This window comes from Puntigrus tetrazona, chromosome 13, assembly GCF_018831695.1.
Source record: "Puntigrus tetrazona isolate hp1 chromosome 13, ASM1883169v1, whole genome shotgun sequence".
In the NCBI taxonomy this organism is placed as follows: domain Eukaryota; kingdom Metazoa; phylum Chordata; class Actinopteri; order Cypriniformes; family Cyprinidae; genus Puntigrus; species Puntigrus tetrazona.
In genome coordinates, this window is record NC_056711.1 from 4843398 (window position 1) to 4868042 (window position 24645).

Sequence of the window (24645 nt, forward strand, 5' to 3'; positions counted from 1 at the left end):
CTTTTATGTATATGTACTGCAGATTATATATAACAATGTAATATTTAGTATTTTGACATATAGGTGGGATAAATATATATAAAATATATTAGGGGTGGCAGACTGTTTGTTACGGGGTTCATGGTCCCACATGATTTCTTTTCATTTATTTTGAACAGACAGTAGTACAAATTACTTTTTTTCCCACCTATGTCAAAATACTAAATATTACATTGTTATATATAATCTGCAGTACATATACATAAAAGGAAAAAATTCTTAAAATATATTTAACAGATAAACAAGGGAGTTAGTGTATTTTTGTGATATGCTTCATTTGTCTATAGAAAGAAAACTCAAAAGGCAGAAATATATATGTATATTTATATCTGTGTATCGTAAATATATTTTATATATATATGAAATATATTAGGGTGGCACGATACACAGACTGTTTGTTACGGAGGTCATCGTTCGATAATGATTTTGAGACATCAATAATATATATATATATATATATATATATATATATATATATATATATATATATATATATATATATATATATATATATATATATATATACAAAGTACATATTATGTGAAGCTTTTTGTATACTATATCAATCAGCTAAATTTAGTACATGAAAACATTTAAAAGAATGTAAACAAAATAAACAATCTTAATTACAATGCAATAGCAGCTTCCCAGTGAGATTCAGACACATTTGTATTAATATCTAATTATTAAAATCTAATAACATTAGATATGTTTAGTCTTATTTGTCAGTTTCTAAATTTTTTACTTGAGTACTTAATGCCGTTGTCAGAGACCTAAAAATTTACTTTTTTTTTTCATGATATTGCTTACTATAAATCAATGTGTACCTGACTGTCAAATTGTGACATGGACTAGTTTTGATAATTAAATTTGTTATTTAATAATTCACATTTAACTTATTAAATAAAGCTTGTCTCAGTAGCATGTTAGTTTTTGCTGTGCTATCAAAACTTATTTAAGCAATGTAAAAATGTACTGCATTAATATTGACATAATATTTTTCTACAGTTTATAGTTCTAACAGGAAAAACATTTGCACAGCATAAACATTTCTTTTTCTTCTATAGTGCGTGTTTCAAAAACAAAATGATCACATGGCTCTTCCTCACCGTTAAACATGAAGATGGACAGATTTAGGAATTAGGGAAAGGGCTGTTGTACTTACGTCCAAACTAACCTGAAAAGACACAGTGTGGTAACTGGCCGGCACGCCCTCGTCCTCCTCATCGTCACTATGGGAACGGGCGGGCCGCTGACTGGACACTTTGGTTCTCCTCGATGAGCCTTCCTTCTCGCGTGGCTTCTTTCGGAGCCGGCTGGATTTGGAGTCATATTTGTGGCTCTTTTTCTTCTCGTGGGTGCGGTACCCTGAGGAGGGCGTGGAAACAATCAACAGAGTGACTAACGAGGGAAATCAAATTAAGCTTTCAAATGCACGCCTCCCCATTCTCACAACTGTCAAGCACATTAAAAGCCTTGATGAGAATGAATCACAGCTTGCTGTTTTTTTCAGCAATCTTTTCTCAATGTGACTGCCCATCATCACACCCTTTCATTCGCCGGTCAGAAGAACCTGTACGACAAATCTTGGCCAATTTTGGGATTGCAATTGAAAATGGCGTGTTCTGTTTCCAGTGAAAGACGTACAGAGCAGATATCTACCATATCATTATCGCAGTGCTGAAATCCATTAGATGTTCAAAACTCTAAACTTTGATCTGCCGCCCTCAAAGTGAGCAAGTAAGCCCCTGATGACAGCAGGTATCTTCCCATGTAAACAGAGGCCTCCAGCTAATGAAAAGGCCGTGCCGATTGGCAGAGCGCAGAGCTACAAAGTGCTGAATGAGTCTCGACTAAGCCTACTGTAGATCGCCGACCACCCTGGATAGAAGAACTGAGAGACAGAGTGAAGGATAAATGGAGAGGGCACACAAGACAGTTTGAATTGCCCCCAAGTTAAATGACTCACCAGTGGAGCGCAGCTCAAGATACAGCACTAAAGAGCTTACAGGCACTGACACATCCAATTACAAAGCCACGGAAGTGAGGCAGACACCCTAATCCCCCAAGGAGTCAAACTTCCTCGATGAAGTTTGAATAAATTGTCCATAAATTGTCCTCCAATAGGTTTTAATGAAAATGTCAGTGTTTGAAATGTAAGTTGTACTATGGCAACACTGCATATTTTGTCAATGTGGCAGCATGTAAACTGGAGCAATGGTTGTGTCATCTGGTTATGTAAAGATAATAAATCACATTCATTTGATAAGTAATATGTTTCACACAAGATGGGCAAGTTTCTGTGTCAATGATTGCACACCATGTTCAGCAACGAAAGCATACAAGAAATAGCCATTTCATATTTCATGCACATGCAGTGAGCATTTTTACCTTCTTAGGGGTATTTGATTTCTAACTGTATTAAATATGTTTGTCAATACCTTTACAAAAATACATTATAGGGCTGTTACCAATAAAGTAATATCAGATTCAATAAAAGCCAATATTTCATCAAGTGGCACTAAGTAACTGTCTCAAGTGAGTCTTTGAATCATTAATTAAAACAATTACTTGATCGGCTGATTCATTCATATTAATGGTTCATTGAGTCATTTGCTCAATCAATTTGTTCAAACACAAAAATGCAATTGTGTTGATATTTGGGAAAAACATTACTATTGCTTACGTGATATTGGTCAATTATATGTACACATTTGTATTTTACAAATTTAACAAGCATGAATGCAGGGATTTTTTTTTTTATCTTGTATCTTTTGGAACTTTTATTCATTTCAGTGGCGTTTTTTTAACAAAAGCTCCAGGGAATTTATGACTCTGTTGTATAAGAGATACGTACCTCCATTAAGGCTAGCCTCCACGAACACTCGTATGGCTTTAACACAAAGTTCAAAGTTTTCTGGAGTGACATGGGCAGCATCGCGTACGATGAACGAAAGGGAATCCACGCACTTGATGAGGGATTTAGTGTCGTGCAGACCCATGTCCTGCCCAAGAGTTAAACTGTACTGGTTAATGAGAGGATGGGTCAGGGGCTTTGAACCTGGAGTCACTGCTGCCTTAGATCCATCCAGATCATCTTTCCCCACCTGCCCAAAACAAAAAGTTATATGTCTATCAAAGTCAGCATGCATAATAACAACGGGACATGCACTGTGCCCTTATTGAGGGTATATCTGTCTTTCATTTCAAGAAAATATTTGGTTTGAGAATGCACCGTTTTACAAAAGCACATTATGTTGTTATAAATGTACACAAATAAAACCCTTTGCAGCTACCTTATTTTTAGCGTTCTTAGTTCTTTTTGCGGCCCTAAAAAAAGAAAAGAAAAAAAGACCAACCGCCCTGGTGTGGGCTTCCTGTCAGGGGTTTCATGCAAACACTTACCACTAGCCAGCCCACATCCACATCGGTAGCTGAACGAGGTAGTCTGGATTTGCCGTGCTCGGTGTACACCTCGGAGTCAGACGTATATCCCCGGTCAAGACTAACTTCACTCTGATGATATGAACTCAGTTCGCTATCTGACTGAGCGCCTGGAACAAAAGGATTACCCAAGATAAGCCCATCTGGAAAAGGACTTTAGGCCACACTCGACTGCGTGTTGAGGTGCATTAAGAGAAAAAAAAAAAAGTCAGAAATAACCGATTCACCTGTGTCATTGTCTGGGTTGGTGTTGGCGACCTGCAGGGCAGCTGGGGGTTTGACCCCAGCCCCGATGCACTCCAAAAGTGAAAAGAGCGTGTACCAGTCGTCAGTGCAGTGGATGTTGGCAGCATTGGTTTTAAGCAGCTCGTGTAAGCCAAAGGCCACCTCTCGACAGACTCTGGACAAGACGTGTTGCTTCATCATCAACAGCAAGCGAAGAGAATGGAGAACCTGTGCAGAGAGAAGGAAGAAACCACTTTGACGGCCTGTTTGGTTAGGGTTTGTACCGTATGTGTCGAGTGTGTGTACCTGTGAGCCTATGTCCTCTCTGCGCAATAAGCGTATGGCGAGTCTGAGCAATCCCACCACCGCTCTCTCCACCAGGAAGCAGCTCTCACTGGCATGGACGCATAACTGGTACAGATGATCCCGTACAGTTTGCCAAACACATGATACTCTGTCCCTGCAAACACAGTGTCATCTCTCTATTAAAATCTACAATCTGCCGTATATGACTACCTGGACTGATAATTCTCAACGACGTACTGGAACGTGTTAACGAGTACAGTACCTGTTTTCAAGAATAATACGTAGCAGCATCTCCAGACAAAAAGCAGCATCTTCTTCATCGTATGTTTCCTCATCGGGGGTCACCGAGATGAGAGCCTGGAAACATTGAAAATTACATAACGAACAAACCTTTAAGTAAAACTGCAAGTAATGCACTAAAGAAAAAAAATGGTTTCGTTCTTGTATACACCCAGTGGACCTCACCTTCATGAGTTCTTGTAAAGACTCCAATTGCAGAAACTTGCTTTCGGTAATCAGCTTTTCTGGGTCACAGTGCTGACGTACAGAGAAAGAAGAAATGTGGGAAAATTCTTTTACTCAAGTAGGCCAGCATATTTTTCAGATGAAGTTATGATTCAGACCGACTCCATACCGCAATGCCTTCTGTAAGAGAATGTGTGTTCTGTACCTTTATGCAGAGCAGGGCAGCTTGTTTGGCCTCCTGGTTCTCAGTGGAGGGGCCTCTGTGGCCAGACTGTTCACTCAATGTTAACCAGCTCACAAAACTCAATACAGCCGACTCGCCCCTTACAGAAGCACAGCAAAAGAAAAGAATCGGTTAACTTGCCTAATTCATCCAGAACCTTCAAGCACCTCAAAAAAGAGCTGTTTTAGATTTAGATTAAAAATCAAATAAAGCTAAAAAATAACTTCCAAAAGTCAAGATTTGTGCTTTATATATATATATATATATATATATATATATATATATATATATATATATATAGAGAGAGAGAGAGAGAGAGAGAGAGAGATACAGAAATAGAAAGATACAGATATCATGCACTTTTTAATAAGAGCATATTACACTGTACTATAATTCAGAGGTATAATAACTATGTAATGTTTTTACTAATGTTGTATTACCTATAATACACATGAAATAACTAAAATAAACAACGCATTATATAATGCAACAAAAATAACATCTTTAGAGCCATAGTGCTTTTAATGTAAATCACTAAAACCATTGTGTGTATGTTTAAAAAAAAAAAAAAACTAAAGTAATTTCAAAGATTATCTTCAGTATACCTGTTCGATGGAGTCTCTTCACGTTGTAAGGAAATCTTCTCATTAGGGTCCACAAAGTCCTCAACCTTTCAACAAGAATGACATTTTATCAAACGTGACAGAAGGTGGCACTATTGCCTGATTTAAATAAGCCTACTATTTCCTAAGCATGCAAGTGTTTGTTAGGGGATTTAAAGTGATATGTTGGCACTCCCATCTTACCTCTACCATGGACTTGGGTAAGAGCTCAGCCCTAAAAAGCTGCAGCATGGAGTCCATGATGTTCTTCCATCCTTCTCGTAAAATGTCACCATGACGATGGGCCAGGCTGAACACGGTCTTGGCTGCAACTTGAGCCTTCCTGTTACTGCCAAACACAGTGGGCAGGTTCTCTACAGACTAAAGGCACACAAATCCCAATCAGATCTGCTCACTCATGACTTAAAGCTGCTGCAGGAGACTGAACGCATCTGATCAGGATGCTTTAGGTCTTACCTCAGAGCTCAGAGTAGTAAACTTGCAGAGTGAAATGATTAAGTTATCAAAGACATCACTGAAGCCATAATGTGCGGAGATCATGGCACATTTCCTGAAAGACAGCAAAAGGATTGTGGCGTCTTCATCAAAATCGTTTTGTGGAAACAAAACGCAAATCATTAAACAGAGTTTAGTTTTGATTTAAAAGCTCTGTGCAAAGCCAGTCCACCAATCTGCAGGTCTTACCTGAATCCAGCGATGGCTTTCTGAATGATAGTGTCATCTAGGCTCTTGTCAAAAACGTAGGAGAGGGCGGCTATGGTGGGTCCCCAGGTCATGGTGAAAAGGTCGCGGTCATAACTGCTTTCAGGCACATGCAGGAATACCCCTTCAGACGAGGCTCCTCTGTGCAGAAGAACACTCCACACATAGTTCTCCTTCACCAGCCCTGTCTGTTCGTCAGGCATCACAATCTCCTCGTTCCTGCAGGACCACATACGTTTACTTCAGCTTATCCCATCTGAGCCATTGTATACATCAGTATATCCATGCACTTAAAGACCAGAGACATGAGGTTTATAACAGAGATAATAAAAATCAGAGCTCAACAAGAAGGACTTTTTCAGCTGCTCAGATTTGTACTTGTACTTCTAATTGGATTTATAAAATTGAACAATTAAATGTAAAGATTTTTACAGTGTTACTAATAGTTACATTGCCCTTGATCTCAGAAGAATTTTTAGAATGATTTCTGAATGATTATGTGAAGCTAAAGACTGGAGTAATTATGCTGAAAGTATATTACCATTTTATTGTATTTTTAATGATATAATACAGTCTTGGTTAGGAGATGAGACCTCTTTCAATTTAACTTAACTTACAACAAACTACTTGAAAGGTAGTGTATTACACTCAAAATGTGTGTAGAAGCAAATATTTTATAATTATCCATTCGTAATAATTTTTGGAAATTTTACAGCAATAAATTTATTAGCTCATGAACTTTTCCTGCCAAACAATGGCATACAATTTGATCCGTTCCAAAGCTATCAGTCTCACAAATCTCTACAAAATAACATACTAAATGATTACTGTACTTCAATGCCAAACCTATACCCGAATTTGCAAAAAAACAACAATACAAATACAAATGTTAATTTGAGCCATTTGTACATTAAACAGTGAGTGGGTCATCTGTGTTGTTGAGACCTACCACTCTGTCTGTGGTTTTACTAGCCTGAAGTTTTCACAAAAACATTTATTGTATGGCAGTTTACCAGTTATATTTGATATAATTAAATGTTCAACAAGTAAAACTTGATGAGATCACTAAAGCAAAAACTAACTTGATGGCATTGTAGATGTCTTCCAGCATGTCTTGATCAAAGTCATTTCCTCCGTTCACACCTTTGAGATTCTTCTTGAATTGCTAGACAAATAAAACAAAGCAACAAACAGGAGGAGGAAACTGATTAAAATGCCTTCATTCCATCCAATTACAGCGACATCCTCCGACTATCACCTTTCAAATCCAATAATTGGTCTCGGTTTATTACTGCTGGTGTCACTTAATAGGTGTTAGTGTTAAGCAGGCTGGTCTAAGGCCAACCTCAGCTCAAATAAACACACAGACGTCCGCTGCTGAGTGATGGCGTTAGGCCACTGTTTTACTGCATACTTTCTTAATGGCAGGTAAAGCAAGGGAAACCTGAGCTCCCCCACGAGAGAGGGATGAACAGAAGGAGAAATAAACAGAGGAGTAAACAGAGGGTCTTTCCAGAACTGCATTTTCCATGGCTGGAGAGCCGAAGCAGACGCACACACGCTAGCTGACACAGAGACAAGACAGCTGGACGCGCCGTCTGCCAAAAGCCCAGTCCCGCCTCGTCTCCTGCTGCTCGCCTTTCACTTCGCCGCCGCTTATCCCCTCTGTGCTCAGGCTGAATACCTGCTGATTACCATTCCCACTGCTCCCTGTATTCCTTTACAACACCAGTGCTTTTAGCAGGAAGATCTGTGTGATCATCTATTTAAACCGATCTGGTGCTAATGCACGGAAAACTCAAGGCCACCAGCCGCAGCCACGTATCTACGGGTGAATCTCATGAAAACATGTCTAGGACGCATTTCACACCAAAATTATTATTTTAATTTATATCTTTTTTGTGAGTGTTTTAAGTCTGTTTTTAGAACCATGAAGGAAAAAAACAAGCTCATTTCCAGCCATTGGTTTTTTCGTTTACAATTATTCTATACTCATTACTGAATATTTTCTATACCCAATTATAGCACTGTATTATAATTCCTAAACAACAAATACAATAAATGTATTTGTATAAACACACACCTATACATACACACTGTTTAAAGGTTTGGGGTTGGTAGGATTTTTTCATGTTTTAAATACATTTGTGTTTTAAAAACCTCTTATGCGCACAAATGTTAATTTAAAATACACTAAAACATTTAATATTGCAAATATTTCAATTTAAAACATACCATAAATCATTTATAATTAGAAAAATCTTTTTTTATATCCTTAGTTCTGTACTGTCATTTCTGTTCCCCTACATTTAAAATGTGGGGATAGTGCTTTTTTTTTTAAAATTCAGGTAATAAATGTGTATTTTTTTTTTTTTTTTTATGACAACAGGATTTATTTTTGTATTACAGTAATGACATTTGCTTATCTCCTGTTACAACTAAAAAAAATTTAAGTTCAATATAAGTTCAATATAAATTCATAATTTCAATGCTTTTGTAATACATTTGTGAATTATAGTACTTCAGTTTCGGTGAAGCATGATAGATAAAGATGGTCAAGCGTAATATACAAAAGCAATAAAAATCTAAAATCTTTGCAAATGAAATCAAGATGTTGTTTGTAAATGAGCTCAAAGCTCACCTAAATCGAGGCCAGTGGTTTGAAGCACGTAAAAAGTGAGACATGGCTACATAAAAGTAAACTGCATGTGTGGCAAATCCAGACAGATGCTTTCATAACGTACCTACCTAAATAACACTTAATACACTTATCTTAAACAGTTAAGTCACAGACCTGAAACTGATCTCTCAGAAAGGGCTTGCATGCGTGGCCCTAAACATGTGAATGATTCTGGATGTCCCTGTGGCTCACCTCCAACGTCATGGGGATGTTCTGCTTTCGGACGTTATGGTTGTGCTGATCGGTGTTGAGCATGATGACTGCATAAGCCAGGGCGAAGCCAGCGTCGTTTGACTGGAAGGGATTACCGTTCACTTTCTGCACACAAAAGAACAAGGCCATACAATTGACTGCGAGTGCAAGAATAGCATCATCAAATCACCTAATATGTACGCTCATCTTTACGGGAGTGCTTGGAAGATCATTCGCCACTAGAAAAACATAAAAGGGCACAGTAATTCCCCCGGGATCTCCTACTAGTGTAAATGTCAGACACTGAATCCGTTCCAGTTTCGATACATCGCCGCTCCGGGGAGGGCACAACCCCTTATATATCTACGTAGTGATTGAGAATGGCGCCTGAGAGAAGAAATTTCTACGAATGCTTTCCAGGTCACACGCAGAGAGCTGCCTTTAATATGCAGTAAGTGAGCGTGTTCGAAATGTCCTCGGATCGCCCGAGCAGCTTTCCGCAGGCCAGATGGATGTCTGTCACTTCCCAGTGCAACATTTTCCTCTTCCCCGATTACCTGCGTGACTAATGACCCCGTCCTTGATCCCGAGCGAACTGCTGCTCCGCTGTCCCTAATTACCTGATGATGGGGACAGTTGGTGGCCAGGATTGCCTCGGAGTGCGGTAATGGAAGAACTGTAAGAATGCTTGTGTCTGTGACTGCAGCAAACCTACCGCCTATTTAAAGAATATATGTGTGTGTTCCTGCTCGAGTGTAAATATATTCATGTCAGTCCTTGCCAGTCCGTGCTTGTGTGTGTGTGTGTGTGTGTGTGTGTGTGTGTGTGTGTGTGTGGCAGCTGACTTACATGCCAGTTGTCAGTGAAGGTTTCCAAGAGCCGATGAATGACAGGCGCTTCGCCAGGAAGACGGAATGCCTCCAGATACAAGCGGAGCGCCTCGTCTATGCGCAGGCCCTGGAAGGCGAACGTGCTGAGGAAGAGATCGAGATGGTCTTAAAATAACTTTCAAGTATAATTATCTCAAGCTCCGTGCGGAGTTACTTTGAGACTGATAGTAATCATGAGTGAGAATAACATCTACAGCTAAAGGATCGCATGCAATTTTTTAGGTATTAAGACTTTGGAAGAAAAACAAGTAGCTGTTGACAAATGTTAACACTACAACCACCTCAACTACTTGATTTATTAGTCCTACCATCTTGATTTTAAGCCCGTAATAACCATTTCTTATTTTTTAGACCATGACAGGTCTAAAATATTTATATATGCACTAACACTTATTACGTTACAAAAACGAGCCTACATTAAATCTGTTCCTCACATATAATTATTAATTCAGAAAGACTGAATTAAACCGCTCAACTCATATGCATACATTTTAGGATGTCTGTAAGGTTTTATATACTCAGTATATTTATATAAAATAAATTATATGAATACACACACACACGTAAATACATATAAATGTACATATTTTCTAAATACATACTGTATGTGTATCGTCTTTATATATATATATATATATATATATATATATATATATATATATATATATATATATATATATATATATATTATATATTATTTTGGTGTGATTAATCGTTGCCCAGCACAAAATGTAAATATTCAGTGGCTATGCTTATTTGGTTTCTTTCTTACTGTAATTAAATTTTCCACATTTTATACTATAATAAGAAATATTTTTTCCGTTAACAATTCTCATTATTAACTGGTTGCTTATTAACATGCCTACTATTAACATACTGGCTGTTTATTAACACTTATAAAGCACATATTTTCCATGACCACATTCTACATCCCTAATCCTAGGGTCCACTGGACCTTAATATAAAGTGTGACCATTTTTGGTGTAATTTATTTTTTCTTCAGATGTTAATATTTCATCCTTATTTTCATAAGATTTAAATAAACATCATCTCAGACTGACGCTCAATATGCAGCTAGCCTAACCCTTATACCAAAATCATGTTATAAAGAGGAGGTTTACTTGACAAAACTGTCGAGCAAGTCAGTGTTCCTGCGGTCGCTGATAAACTCTCCGATCATCTTCTTATCCAGGCGGGGGTTTTCTCTCAGCCACTGGGCCACTTCATTATTGTCCATGGGACTGCTGAGCAGCCCTTTCTCCTGCAGGATCTGAATGCCTTTCTTGGGCTTTTGATTGAACTGCTCTGTACCCGTGATCAGAAGCTTTGAAGAATGAAGAAATCGTGTCATTTTAGTACAAATTTGAACGTTTTAATAATCACGAGGCAAATAACTGCACATGAACGCTCACCTTCTTCTTGTTCTTGATCTCTAAAAGTTCCTGAGAGTCTGGAAGACAGCTGCTAAAACGATGAGGCTTCTTCAAACTTTTCTTCTCTGCAGGATTAAGACAAAACAGCACTTGATTACTTTAAATCCCTGAATGTATTTTGTCTTGGTTGTTTGTTGCAAAACAACAGGAAAGTACCCGTGTCTGTCTCCTCCTGGTCCTGTCTGCCTAATCTCATCTTCTCTGCCATCAGATGACCACTGGTGGGAGGACAGGTGGTCCTCATTTCTGACACCACAGAAGTCTGTCCATTAGAACTGGGTGCAGATTTGCCAGCTTCTGTATGCAGTGAACAAAGAAGAGTTTGCCATTATGAGAAACTAAAAAGATCATTCCTTTTTTTTATTTGCCACATGGCTTCTGTTAATGTCTCTCTGGGATTCTTGATTCTGCTCACCTAATGTTGAATCGGTGATTGTATTGACCGAACTGTCTCCTTCCACAGTCGTTGAATCTGACTGGTCCTGCTGTGCAGCGCTGTTGAGCACTTTGGCCTGACAATGAGCCTCTGTGCTGTCAATCACTGTCAGTAGGGCTTCGAGTGACAGGAGATGGGTTGTGTAGAGCTGCCCAGACACCGGAAAGGCATTCTGGAGTACAAAAACATGATAACGTCAGAAATGTTCTGGAATTTCTATTAGAGGTGAAAGCTGTCATGTAAATATATATATACACAGACATGTACACACATACAGACACGCATAATAAATATACACAACATACATATTACGTAAACTAAAACAAATTAATCGCAATTAATCATTCGAAAGCAACATTTTTTATGGTTTAGGTTACTATAAATAAAAAATATTTTAACTTACATATTATTAATATACATAAAAAAAAAAGAAAAGAAAACACCAAGTGTATTTTCCAAAACTGATACATTTTCTGTGTCGCTCAAAACACATTTATCAAAAGGTAATGCAATTAAACTTTCCATAACTAGAGTCTCCTTGTATCCAAGGACTAATTTTAAACGCCTAATGCCTTTCTTTGTCACCGCTCACCTTAGAGAGCAGCTTGGTGAGGTCCTCAAACAGGTTGGAGCAGTAAAAGTCGGAGTCGTAATTTATGTAGAGCTCTGTGACAAAGCTGGGGATCCTCCAGAGCTGCACGATGGCCTCCAGAGCCATCTCCTTCATTTCATAGGGCATTTTAGGGTTCTCTGAGGTAATGATGTCCATTAGCTTCTTCAGGTACATCTGTGGAGACATACAAAGAGTGACTTCCTGCATCTAAGATCACATATCTCCCCATCATTCAGTCACGTACCTCAAGCTGAAACTTCAGATGTTCTCGCATGCTTTCAAAGAGAAGAAAGCACACGCGTATGGAGGCGGCATACAGATTCATTCGGTCCACGCTCAACAACTACAAAAAGACACACACCGATTATTTACCACAGCCCAAAACATTAGAGAAATGCACAAATTAGACCAAAGAAGAACAAGTTTCACCTGTATGAGGTGCCTACAGAGCTCATCTTTGACAAGACAGAGCAACGACTGGTAGGGGGCGATGTGTGCGGCTTCTAGGGCCACGTTCAACAACTGGAGGCCCATGTGCATCATCACATCGGAGTTATGGCGGTCATGTGGGTTGGTGAGAGATATGAGGAACCGGAAGAGCTCTCTCAGGCACGGGAGACCATACGGGATTAGAGCAGCACCTGGAGAAACACAATGGCATAAAGCCATTCAACGTCGGGCCTTTGATATAAATTTTGAATTATTTGACTATTCCTCTTACCTTCTTTCTGGGTTGACTGTGTGAAGCGCACTCCTCTGGGGTTCACGTAGTCCATGTCGTGAACCGATGCCGAATCTGACTGGTCAGCCAGCAAGTCTCGGTCTTCCAGGACTTCAGGAATGGACTCGACTGAGGCCGACTGGGCACGCTCCACTTCCCTGCCCTCAGACTGAAGACACACAGAGCCATACCATCAAGCTTAGAACACATGCACTTGGTTATATTTCACTGGTGGTCCGCGGGATACCTGTGATTCCAGTCTGCTTGGCTCAGCGGAGGGTGTCATGGGAGTGCTGGCCGTTGAGCTGCTCTGCTCCAGGTCTGTGAGATCTTCCTTTGATGTGGTTTTAGAGCCTGTGTCTAAGCCGCTGTCAGTGGTGGGGCTGGAGATGGAGGACGCTGCACTATCAGAACCAGGAAGAGTAGAAGAACCGCTGTGCTGCTCTATGAAAGGAACTCCACCTGAAACAGATGGGAAACACTGGAATGAGGACCGGCTGGCAGAATGATGTACTGAATCTTCAGAAGATGATTATAATGGAAAAATACATTGTACACAAAATATATATTTTAGTGAAACAACTCACTATTGCCGCTTGTTTCAAGTCTTGCAAGTAAGGGAGCATACTCAGATATTTTGGTAACACTTTAGAATAGGTAACACATATAACCTACAACTTTTCTCTCAGATTCCTAATTTGCTGCTTGTTAATAGTAAGGTAGTTATTAGGTTATTAGGTATTTCATTCTAGTAATATGCAAGCTAAAAGCAACAAGTTAAGATACCTTAACATGAAGGGTCTCTGGTATTTTAATAGCAAGTAGCAAGTTCAAAAGCTAATTAAAAAGTACATTTCAAAAAACTCATTCATTTAATTGTGATTCCACTATTTGTTTGTAAAGTCAGCATAAAAATATTGCTGTTCATTACTATGTATTGGTACAAATACGCCGCTATAAGTTTGGGGTCATTTAAGAAATTTTAAGAAACTGATGTTTATATTCGGGCAAGGATGTATTAAATCGACCAAAAACGACAGTAAATACATTAATAATGTTACAAAAGATCTCTGTAACATTTTACAACAAGGTCCCATTGTAAGAATTAGTTATCGCATTAACAATAACACTAAGTAGGACATTTGTCACTATATTTATTAATCTCTGTAAACATTATTTAAAAAAAAAAAATTATGTCCACTGTTCATGTTTAGCATTATTTTAAATTCTAACAATATTTTACAATATTACTGTAAATGTGATCAAGTAAATGCAGCCTTGGATAGCATAAGAGGCTTCTATCATAAACCTTTGATCAGTAGTGTACCTGAAAATGACTTAAAAGCACAAGCTGAATCTAACGGACTCATGGTTGGTATACCTGAAAGGTTGTTGGTGAGAGTGCTGGACTGGCCTGTATCCATCTGTCCTGAGGGACTGCGAACCATGTGACGAGGGGGGCGGGGAGAACGCTTCTGTTTCTTCCACTTGGACGACTCGCTCATTCCCCCAGCTCTCATCTTTAGCTTCAAAACAAACACAGACTTGTTAAATCAAGCCAAATGCTGCAGTTCACTGCACAAAGAACCAGGCAGGAGCGCAAGGCGAAAACAATCTCATGACGCCATAAAAAAAAAAAAAAATGCAACCACTCAAAAAGATGCATAAGTCATTTTTTCAAAAAAACTTTGTTGTCTTTGTGTATGCTGAGGTGATTGTGTTCACTTTAATCGGTATATAAATGTTTGAATCAGCAAAACTAATGTGAGTTACATATAGGATGTTATCATTTGTATAGGGATGAGAAGCAGCATTCTGGTACCAGTTACTTAATCATATTGTTTGATTTATTTATTTTTTTACTAATTATTTGAAGAAAGATCTGATCTTTGAAGAAAGATCTGACGGTAGATCAGAACAGCAGAACAAAATCATTTGATTATGGAGATTATTTCCCCCCTTTTTTGTCCATGGCTTTTGAAAAGTTTGAGTTTGTCAGCATAGTGTTTTAACTGTATTTCACGTTCAGTTCAGAGAGCAAGCTCACAACTCCCCATTCATTCTCCTATAGGGAATTTTAAATAGTCTTCAGAGCAAAAAAATATTGAAAATCAGACAAGACAAAAGTACAGGGCTCTATTCCTAATGGCTTTAAATTGGAATTAATTTAGAAAGAACTAAAATCAGAATATCAGAATTTTTGCTTTTCTCAATTAATATAATCGTCTGTAATATTTGCCCACTGCTTATTCATCCTGAAAAGCTTTTTTTTTTTTTTTGACATTTCCTTTCTTCTGAATTAGTAACAAGACTTCACAAGCATCCATGCTTGTGGTTGCCAGATGTCAAGAGTTTAAATTCCCTAATCAAAGCTTCTCTCTTAAAAGGATACATTTTCTGCCCTGTGTTTTACTAATCTTTCCAAGCTGGCAACCTTACGCACATGCTCTCTCCACGCTGGCTGCTGAATAAATGCACTTGCGCAACATCTGTGCCACAACATAACGCGTGTCATTTTAAAAGAAGAAAAACAGTCAACAATTTTAATTAACAAAAAGAGTTCACCTGCTTTTGAAGGTTTTACAGGTACTCATATAACAGTCTGTTAATGTGTAGATGAAGAATATAATACGCAAAGACCAGAAATGTAAATTTATTCTCCTAATTTATGTAAGTATATATCCAAGTATAACATTGTGCATAATTCAAAATCATCTAACTGATGATTTCTGTAAAGAATAATGAGCATCTTTATAGCATTATTGTTAAAAAGCACCTCCTCTACAGAGAAAATCAATGAGATTATTACTTCCAGAACCAGATTCTTGCACTCTATAGTAGTGCAGCAAACTGTCTAGCATCTTTTTTTCACACACATTAGCAGAAGAACGCAGATAAATGGTTTTTATTTAAATACATTAAACTAAAACAGTATCAAATAACCATCTTATGCTTGTCTCGGCTTGTTTCGCTAGCTTTAGAAAAACACTGTATTCAACATGAAACCAAAAATGTAACAAAGAACTTCAACCTGGGCCTGTTATACTGTCAAAACACTGTCATAGGTTAAATACATGGGGGTTGAACAAGGTTAAAGTGAGTCTGATCTCTTCTTCCTTACCTGCACTCGTTTGTTTTTCCATAAGATATTGTAAGCCTCGGGAGAGAAGGGGGCAGGCCCCGGGATTAGTGATGGACATGTCACAAGCTCAGAGGGAGATGCATGACATGGGAGTACATAGAACTTCATGCATGGGGTGTACAGGGGAGAAATCGACACGCATACCGGGACAACATCCATGCGCACACACACACACACACACACACACACACACACACACACACACACATTCATTTTCAGGAACTCAGTAACACGCCCATTCAACGACATTAACCCGATGCATCTCCGAGAGGAAACGGGGGGAGTAGCACCTCGGCATACGTTACAAACAAACACCTATTAATTGGGGAGACTAACCAAGGATAATGAATAAAAGGTGCAATAAACAGACCAGGAACACACAGAGCATGCAAAAATGGCAGTCAAATAGGATTTCTGGTCTTTAAAGAATAAAACAAAAAACCCCACTCCAATGAATATAAATTCAAATACAGAAAGTAACATTCAAATGAAACTATGGAACCAAAATGAAGATATGAAAATAGAAGCCCTGATGTGGTTTCACCTCAACTCAGTGTATTTGCATAAAGTATAATGCTGGACCTAAACTACAGGTATGTTACGTTGTTTACCCACGACTGTTCATCTAATACTCTTTCTTTAGAAGAAGGCATCTCTCTAAATTCACTTCATACTCGTTTGAAGTATTATTTACAAACCTTAATATTTTAATATTCAAAAGAACATTATTTAACAATCCATAGAAATTACTTGCATTCCTGTTTTGAAGGGACGTTACGGGTCCTGAATAAGTTAAGCTTCATTGATAGCATCTGTGGAACAACGTCAGTTACCACAGATCAGGGGTTCCCCAAGATTTCCTTCGGCAAAAGATTTTCCACCCCTTGAGATTTTTTAAATACTGTGATACTTAACGTACATGAACTGCATGAATACAAACATATACATGTAAATGCATATATTTGTATATACTGTAAATGTTTAATAATAAATATACACAGCACACACATATGTAAACAAAAGCTTACTCTGGATGTGATTAATCACAACTAATTGTTTGACTTTTTAGAATTATTATTTTTTATTTCATAAAAAAAATATAATACATCCTATGAACGCCTGTTTCAAAAGCAGAAAGTAATTTTAGCCAACTTTTCAGTTTAGATAGAAAAAGTTTCGTCTTGAAACTTGAAAAGAAGCATTTTGAACAACAAGAAATTACATGCTACAGATGTTGTCAAAATAGCTTGTGTCAGATGGGAAATATCCCTATAAAAAGATGATGAGAACACATTTTTGTTTCTATTAAAAAATGGCTGCTGTAACTCCTTAGCGAATCTCCCCACCATGCATTCAACGTGAAGCCATGCATCCCGGCGTATTTAAATGCACTAGCTGCAACCCAATAAACTGCTGTTTTAATGCATGTAAATGTGCTATACCCTCTCTAAGCCCGTCTGATTGGTGTTTCTAGGCTGATCTGCATAAATAAAATCCTGTGTGTCCAGAATACAGCCTGGGATCTGCGAGTTGGAACAGGCAAATGGGCACAGGATGAACTCAACAACAAAAATCAGGTATGAAAAGACAGGAGAAAAGAGTCTTTGATCCCTAAATAATTGAGATGAAAAGAAGCAAAGGTCTTTCAAATGCAGAACCAACTGTGACTATAAAACACCGTTAACTCTCACTATATACTATTTTCCATCTCCTGACCTGATGGACGGATGACACACACACACACATCATAATTATGCAACAGCAACTGACCTCACTTATGGGTATGGAGACCTCTACGTAACAAAGCTCATAAAGTAAATGAGAAATGAGGAAGGCAGATGGGAAACAGGTGTAAATGGTCTGGAGGGAGAATGGAGATCTGAAGAGGATTTTATATTTACCTTCTTCATGTTAGTGCCCACGTAACTCTTGGCCTCCTCTTTGAACTGTGGCAATCTGAAAATCAAACATTACAATATTACGGAGAAGTAGTGCATGCGTTTCTGGCAAGACTTTTTATAGTATGAGTGTTACAGAGGTGAAAAGCGGCAGTTTTGGACTACTACTAGCAGTAGCCCAGCTGGATGAGACATTATATTGAACCAACTGCATGAGTTTGGGATGAAACTGTGTTTTACTGACCAAAGACAGTTGCTGTTTGGAGTGACAACCACAGCAGAAACAACACAGTTTGCTTTTAAGGTCGATATTTCTTTAAAAACGAAATTTGAATTTAGGATTAAAATTAAAAAATAGATATTAAACGATTGTAATACTATAACATTTTCCAAATATTTTATTGTACTAGATGAAATTATTATTTACAAATATAACAATAATTGTTCTATTTTCATCCTTTATTTATGATTTATGCATTACACTTACTGTTGAAATAAAACGCTTTACATTTAATGCCAAGTCAAAATTAAGTACAATATAAAAGTCACTTATTTCATTTTGAAATTATGCCTTCATAATGTGATCGTAACATAACTAACTTTCTCACAGTATAAATGCCCACTTTTTATCCATGCAATTTAAATCGCAAATTTTAGAAAAGGGGAAAGGTTTTTGTAATTTTCTGGGGGTTTTGGCATTTGGCAAAAAATAAATAAATAAATAAATAATCTAAAAATGAAACGCTCCACATGTTCAGAGTAAAATTCGGGCCGCATCGAGTTCCCCAAAGCACAGACTAATTAACCCATTCGGAATCATCATTCCAAGAACCCTCTCAAAAACCAAATCGGAGGAGAGACAATAGGTCTGCAGAGTCAGCATCTCTGTTCCCAGGGCGTGACTTCTGACCCCCTGCACTGCTTCATTAGCTGAATTAGATGGACGATGTTCTCAGCCTGGAAGGCATTGTCTGCATGTGTGTGTGTGTGTGTGTGTTGTGTGGACACTGCGGCTTTTCCTCGAGTGAGATGTCAGCGCTCGCACAGGCAGGCTGGGAGAGACGGCTCCTGATGTTAACTCTGCTCCGCGTTAATGGAGTGTTGTCTTGCCGGCTTGATTATAGGATGATCTGTGAGTCCAACAGATTAACATCCCTAATGCTTTCAGCAGGCTGCTTAAGCCTCCTTCTGAGCACTCAATAAGATCCGCTGTTCATTACTCTGGCTCTCTCTCGACCACACACACACACACACACACTACATTCACTGCTTATTACCCTTAGGCACACAGAAATACACACACTCATTATTAAGGCCTTTCACACCCTCATTGTGAAGGCGACGTGGACAAGAGGGTCTGGGCAATAAGAACATGCACAATGGGAGCAGCAAACTCAGGTTTTGAGTTTGTGTGTGTGTGTGTGTGTGTGCGTGCGTGCATTTCTGAGATTAAAAGGTGTTATCAGCTATAATTAAAAAATTATTAATGAATGCTACTCATCTGAAGGACATTTACAGTGTGTGAAATTCTAAAAACAAACAGAGGATGTTTACATGGGTCAAAACACTTGTACTATTCAGACGCTTCATTTTAATGCCAAAAATAAGATCTATTCTTTCTTTTTGTTTCATTAGGCATCTCCTCAGAAACCAAACTTTGTCATTATGTCTTTGTTGGACGTACATACGTGTGAGTGTGTGTATGTGTGTGTCCCTAATCTATATGCAGATGGGTAGAGTGAGATGTGCTCCGCGGTCTCATCCTCTCGTCTGTGCGGGATGTGACTGGAAGTCTAATGCGAGTGGATACGCACCTCTGATAAATGCCACCCCATAATCATGTTATTGCATTAAAGCAGCAGTACACTATGACCTGCACTAGAAGACTAAGGGCTTCTGCTCACAATTACACCACAATCATAGAAATGGATGTCAGATATGAACTAGACAGAGCGGAAATAAAAAAAAATATATGTATTTCTGGATCGTTCGTGATTATGATATACGGCCCATTTCTAGTCCATGATGATGTCAGTGAACTATATCTGCATTTACTCCTTTTATCTAGATATTCACAGCCAGGAATTTGTTAGAAAATTCAACAGGAAAATGAATATCACCTTGGAATATAATATTCTTAATATTCTAACACAGACAAATGATATCATGAATAATTTAAGATTCTAAAGTGGGCCCAGGTGGTTAAGTTTTTTCTAAATTTTCCACATTGATTTTAAGGGAATTCATGTTAAATTAAGCGGCATTAATTTACTACACTCCAGTTTGTAGCTTCCTCTATCGGACATACTGATGATATAATTTTTGATTTATTCAATTGACTGTAAGTGATAGCAAAGACTTTTTACACTGTCTAAACAAATCCTAGTTTAAAAAAATGCTATTTTGAACTTAGCATTCAAAGAAACCTTACAAACATGTTACAAATGCTTTTCAACATTAATAATAATTAGAAATGTTTCTTAAGTCAGCATATTAGAATAAGTTCTGAAAGATCATGCGACACTGGGGTAATGATGCTGAAAATTCAGCTTTGCATCAGAGGAATAAACTGCGTTTTAAAGTAATACAATATAATATTGTGCATACTGCAGTCTTAGCGGGCATAAGAGACTGCCAAAAGCATTTAAAAATCTTTGTGATGCCAAAACACAAAAGTGGAGTATTTGAAAACTAATGTTATTTTCCCCATGCACTGTGGTACGGAGAGAAAGCAGATTCTGTGTGGGCTTTTAATTAGCCATGCTTTGCATTGTCAGAGACTGATGCTTTCACCTGTCCCCGTCTGCGTGTGAGGGGGAAGTCGGAAACCTCCGGAGGTAATTGAGAGAGGCCTGAGAGTGAAACCGGAGCCCGTTACGGAGACAGACCCAGTTCCTGTTGTGTTTGGTCTCAGGTTCGATTTGATTATGTGAACAGCAAGAACACGACTCTGTCCCTAATCCCCATCTCTACATCCCCTCTTCCATTCTCTCTCTAGTTACCTGGAGAAGAGCAGCTGCACCATGTCCACCAGCGTGTGCTCAGCTGACTTTCTCAGCAGCTCTGGGATGAAAAAAGAGCAAAAACCAAAGGAGAAAAAAAAAAAGAAAGAGAAAGAAAAGGAAATGTTAGTCCAGAGGACAAGAGCAGCACCTCAGGGGCTCAGAGTCCAGACTCTGTTTGGTCAGGATTAGAGCAGGGGTTTATCACAGAGCACAGGAGGCAGATTCACATATTGAGCAGTTCAACATTCAAGATGAACACCACTTAGATTTTCTACAAAGCTATTTACAATGCACTTTAGGCATACATTTTCCCCTTGGGATCAAACCCGTGACCTTGGCATTGCAAGAGCCATGCTCTCCTAGCTCTCCGAGATGATACAGAATATCAAAGAAAAATCAAGAGACACATTTTATAGTTTCACTTACCGCTTAATCTCATTTCAAAGCATATACGGAAACAAGACTGCATGATCTCACAAACAGACTCGTTGGTCAGGTGGGCTCCAACTGGAGTCAGCAGCAAAGTCCTTAAAACCTGGAAATAACAGAATAATGAAAAAAAGATCAAATATATATAAAAGAAAAGCCACTTATCTGGAAGCATTTCAGACAAGTATGTGGCACTTGTTTAATCAGACTAATCAGCTGCGTTCCCGGACTTCTGCATTTTAATGTGTTGCAATTTTATTTTGCAAGTACATATATAAATTGTTATATGTGTGTGTGTGTGTGCGCGCGCACATGTGTACACACACCCCCGATATATACACACACAGTATAATTTATACCTAAACAAGACATTTATAATGCTACTACAGATTTCTATTTAAAATAAATATTTTTTTTTTTTATTTGCATTGATCAAAAATAGGTAATGAAGCAAAAAAAAAGTATGATTTGTGATGACAGGATTAAAATATTTTTAAATATAGTCCACATCTGAACTTAAAAGTTGACAAGGAAGGAAAACTATTAGACAATTTACTGTATTTTTGTTTAAATGAATGCAGTAAAATTTGGCGTTTCCACACAATACATAATAGAAGTAATGTGATTGTCTTTCTAGTGCATTACCTGGAGGATTTTCTTTAGCACCACCTCATCACTGGCGGGGTCGGTGCCCACAAATCTTGCATGTGTGACCGCATCTGCCATGTTCTCGATGCCCTCCGCTGCCCCTTCATGATTGGCATCTGTGGAAGACCGGAACGGTGCAATTTAAAACAAACTAAAAATATCCTAATATATTCCCCCTCACTCTCTCATTAATGTTCCTGATTCTCAGCCAGATAAGCTGTACGGGGGTCATAATGACATGACCGTGGTTACATGATTAATCTTACACAATTAACCTGGTCACCGGTTCAACCCCCACATCACTATCAACTGACCGCGCTCCATGTGAAGAGCGCCGAACAGCCATCTGACATCTAATCACCAGATGTGTACGCTTTTGTGGACGGCCTGCTAAATTGGCTGTCTAGGCAACGATGTTTTGAAACCCAAGTAGGGCCAGATAGCAGGCTGGAACCCGGCTGCTTTTTCTTTCCCATCGCCTTTAAAGAGCATTTCATTAACTAATAAGCACAGGCTGCCTGGGGAGGAGGCTGGGGCTGTGACTGCAGGTAAAGCCTTGACACAAGAGTGCATTCCACTTATTAGCAGGCAAATAACACACAGAAAGAGAGAGAGAGAGACACACACAGGACAGCCTTTACTCTGAACTCTGAGTGAGAACCCAGATAGTTATTAAGGTCTGGAGAAGGGCTTCAAATCGCCCAACTCTTTAATAATTGCCCAGTGATTAAATAGGAGGGCTATGTACTGGTTGAAGCCAGGTTCATTTCCACCACCATTATGCAAAATGTCGTCAGATGTGAAGGAGGAGCTTGTGCGGTGTTGACCTTTTGATAAGCCCAGCCCCTTTTGAGTGTTGCCAAGCTTTACTACAAGAGCCTGGATTAAATTAATGAATATAAAAACTGTTAAATAATGTTAATAAGTGTTATGACTATATACTAAACTATACAGATACAATACCATTATATTTTACTAAGTTATATTATGTACACTATAATTCAAAAGACTGGAGTCAATGTGTTTTTTGTTCTTAATTATCCAAAGTTTAAAGAAAAGACAAGAACTTTATTTTGGATGAGACGCTACAGGTACGCAAGTAAATAAAATTCCAATGTATTACTCTTATTAAATGTTTACATTGTTGCAGTAAGTTTTCTTCAAAACACATTAACACAATATTGTATTCTTTAATACAAAATTAATAATAATTTATAATATATTCAGCTGCTGGCATCATACATTTATCTTTTTTGTTGCCGTCTGTTTGTGAAACCTGAAATTGCAGTTATTTGCAGAATCATCTTCTTTATGCAAGTTGAGCAAATTCCAAGTTCCAAATAAGAACATTCATAGAATGGTGTGAACAAAACAAGTAACAAGTCTGCCACTTTTGTTCTGACCAACTTTGGAAGGAGAAAATAAATAGATCAATCAATAAATCCTGCTACCACTGGTGATTACATTTAATGATGATTGGCTAGCTCATATTATATCAAACCATGAAAATGATTCTTATACTTTCTCAAATCAGCAACATCAGCATTGCATGACTACGATTATGTAGAAAGTATTAGGGTGTAGATTTAAATTTCTGTACAATCCAATCCAATCTCTTATTATCATACCACTTGAATTTCATCTTGAGAAAACACAAAAAGCTAATTATTCTTCTTTAGAACTGGTTCTCTTTAAAAAAACCAAAAATTATAGTAATCTGTAATTACATTACCGATTTAACATTTCACATTACACATTTATAACTGGAATTTAATCTGATTTCAGTCATTCATACATTCTACCACAAAAAGTTTAATTATTCCAACTGCTAATAATAATATAACACCTGCAGCAACCTCACATGAGATAATAGCCGGATAATAGTAGGATTTTTTTAAATATTAAAAAATATATAAAATGTAATCCTTTTTTTTTTTTTTTTGCACTATTTAAAAAAAAAACAAACAAACAACAATTTATAATGCATCATAGTTTCCTAGGCCTTATGCACTGCATCTTATAGATTTATATGATTACTGGGTATACACTAAAACATCAGTGCATGTCATTTTTTCTTTTTTACAAATGATTGTTTGCGGAGTTAAACAACTTGCTGACGTGGCACAGTGACTGAGCAACTAAATTTCGAGTGTAAATGTATGAGTGAACTGAACAGCAATGAAGAGGCAGGCTGATAATAAATACGGAACCCCCTTCCAAACAGCCCATCTCCACGGAAACAAGAGCCACGGTCTATTCAGCACAACATCAGAAGTCATCTAAAATACTAATCCTCACTTGGCACGGTCTACACAGCCAAGCGGGAGAGTCATTGTTGAAATAACTGAAGTCTGGGTGGAGCTGGAGGGTCTTTGTGCATGTGTATGAGAGTATCAAAGAGGTTCAAACAGCTGTCGTGTACTAAAAGGTTAAGTAAAAGTACATTCAGACACCAGGGTGTCCCTTAAGTGAAAGAACTGCTCATCGAGAAAAAGTGAGCCTCCGTTAACCCCTAAAGCATGCACGCATGG

At 38.1% G+C, this 24645-nt stretch overlaps 1 protein-coding gene across 1 annotated transcript in view; it reads right to left on the reverse strand.

The window, feature by feature from the left end:
* gbf1 (golgi brefeldin A resistant guanine nucleotide exchange factor 1) overlaps window positions 1-24645 on the reverse strand; it is a 66315-nt gene that overhangs the window by 5620 nt on the left and 36050 nt on the right. Inside the window, exons 5-34 of the mRNA XM_043256111.1 lie at window positions 22112-22230; window positions 21464-21572; window positions 21035-21095; window positions 18036-18090; window positions 16114-16149; window positions 14374-14518; window positions 13240-13454; window positions 12993-13161; window positions 12701-12912; window positions 12516-12614; window positions 12251-12445; window positions 11638-11830; window positions 11379-11519; window positions 11202-11287; window positions 10911-11113; window positions 9749-9872; window positions 8900-9025; window positions 7110-7192; window positions 6010-6246; window positions 5782-5875; window positions 5509-5685; window positions 5308-5372; window positions 4685-4802; window positions 4480-4551; window positions 4277-4371; window positions 4015-4168; window positions 3711-3936; window positions 3445-3593; window positions 2897-3146; window positions 1205-1407 (exon numbers count right to left, since the gene is read on the reverse strand). Coding sequence (XP_043112046.1) covers window positions 1205-1407; window positions 2897-3146; window positions 3445-3593; window positions 3711-3936; window positions 4015-4168; window positions 4277-4371; window positions 4480-4551; window positions 4685-4802; window positions 5308-5372; window positions 5509-5685; window positions 5782-5875; window positions 6010-6246; window positions 7110-7192; window positions 8900-9025; window positions 9749-9872; window positions 10911-11113; window positions 11202-11287; window positions 11379-11519; window positions 11638-11830; window positions 12251-12445; window positions 12516-12614; window positions 12701-12912; window positions 12993-13161; window positions 13240-13454; window positions 14374-14518; window positions 16114-16149; window positions 18036-18090; window positions 21035-21095; window positions 21464-21572; window positions 22112-22230 — 4211 coding nt within the window. The remainder of the gene's footprint in view (window positions 1-1204; window positions 1408-2896; window positions 3147-3444; window positions 3594-3710; window positions 3937-4014; window positions 4169-4276; window positions 4372-4479; window positions 4552-4684; window positions 4803-5307; window positions 5373-5508; window positions 5686-5781; window positions 5876-6009; window positions 6247-7109; window positions 7193-8899; window positions 9026-9748; window positions 9873-10910; window positions 11114-11201; window positions 11288-11378; window positions 11520-11637; window positions 11831-12250; window positions 12446-12515; window positions 12615-12700; window positions 12913-12992; window positions 13162-13239; window positions 13455-14373; window positions 14519-16113; window positions 16150-18035; window positions 18091-21034; window positions 21096-21463; window positions 21573-22111; window positions 22231-24645) is intronic.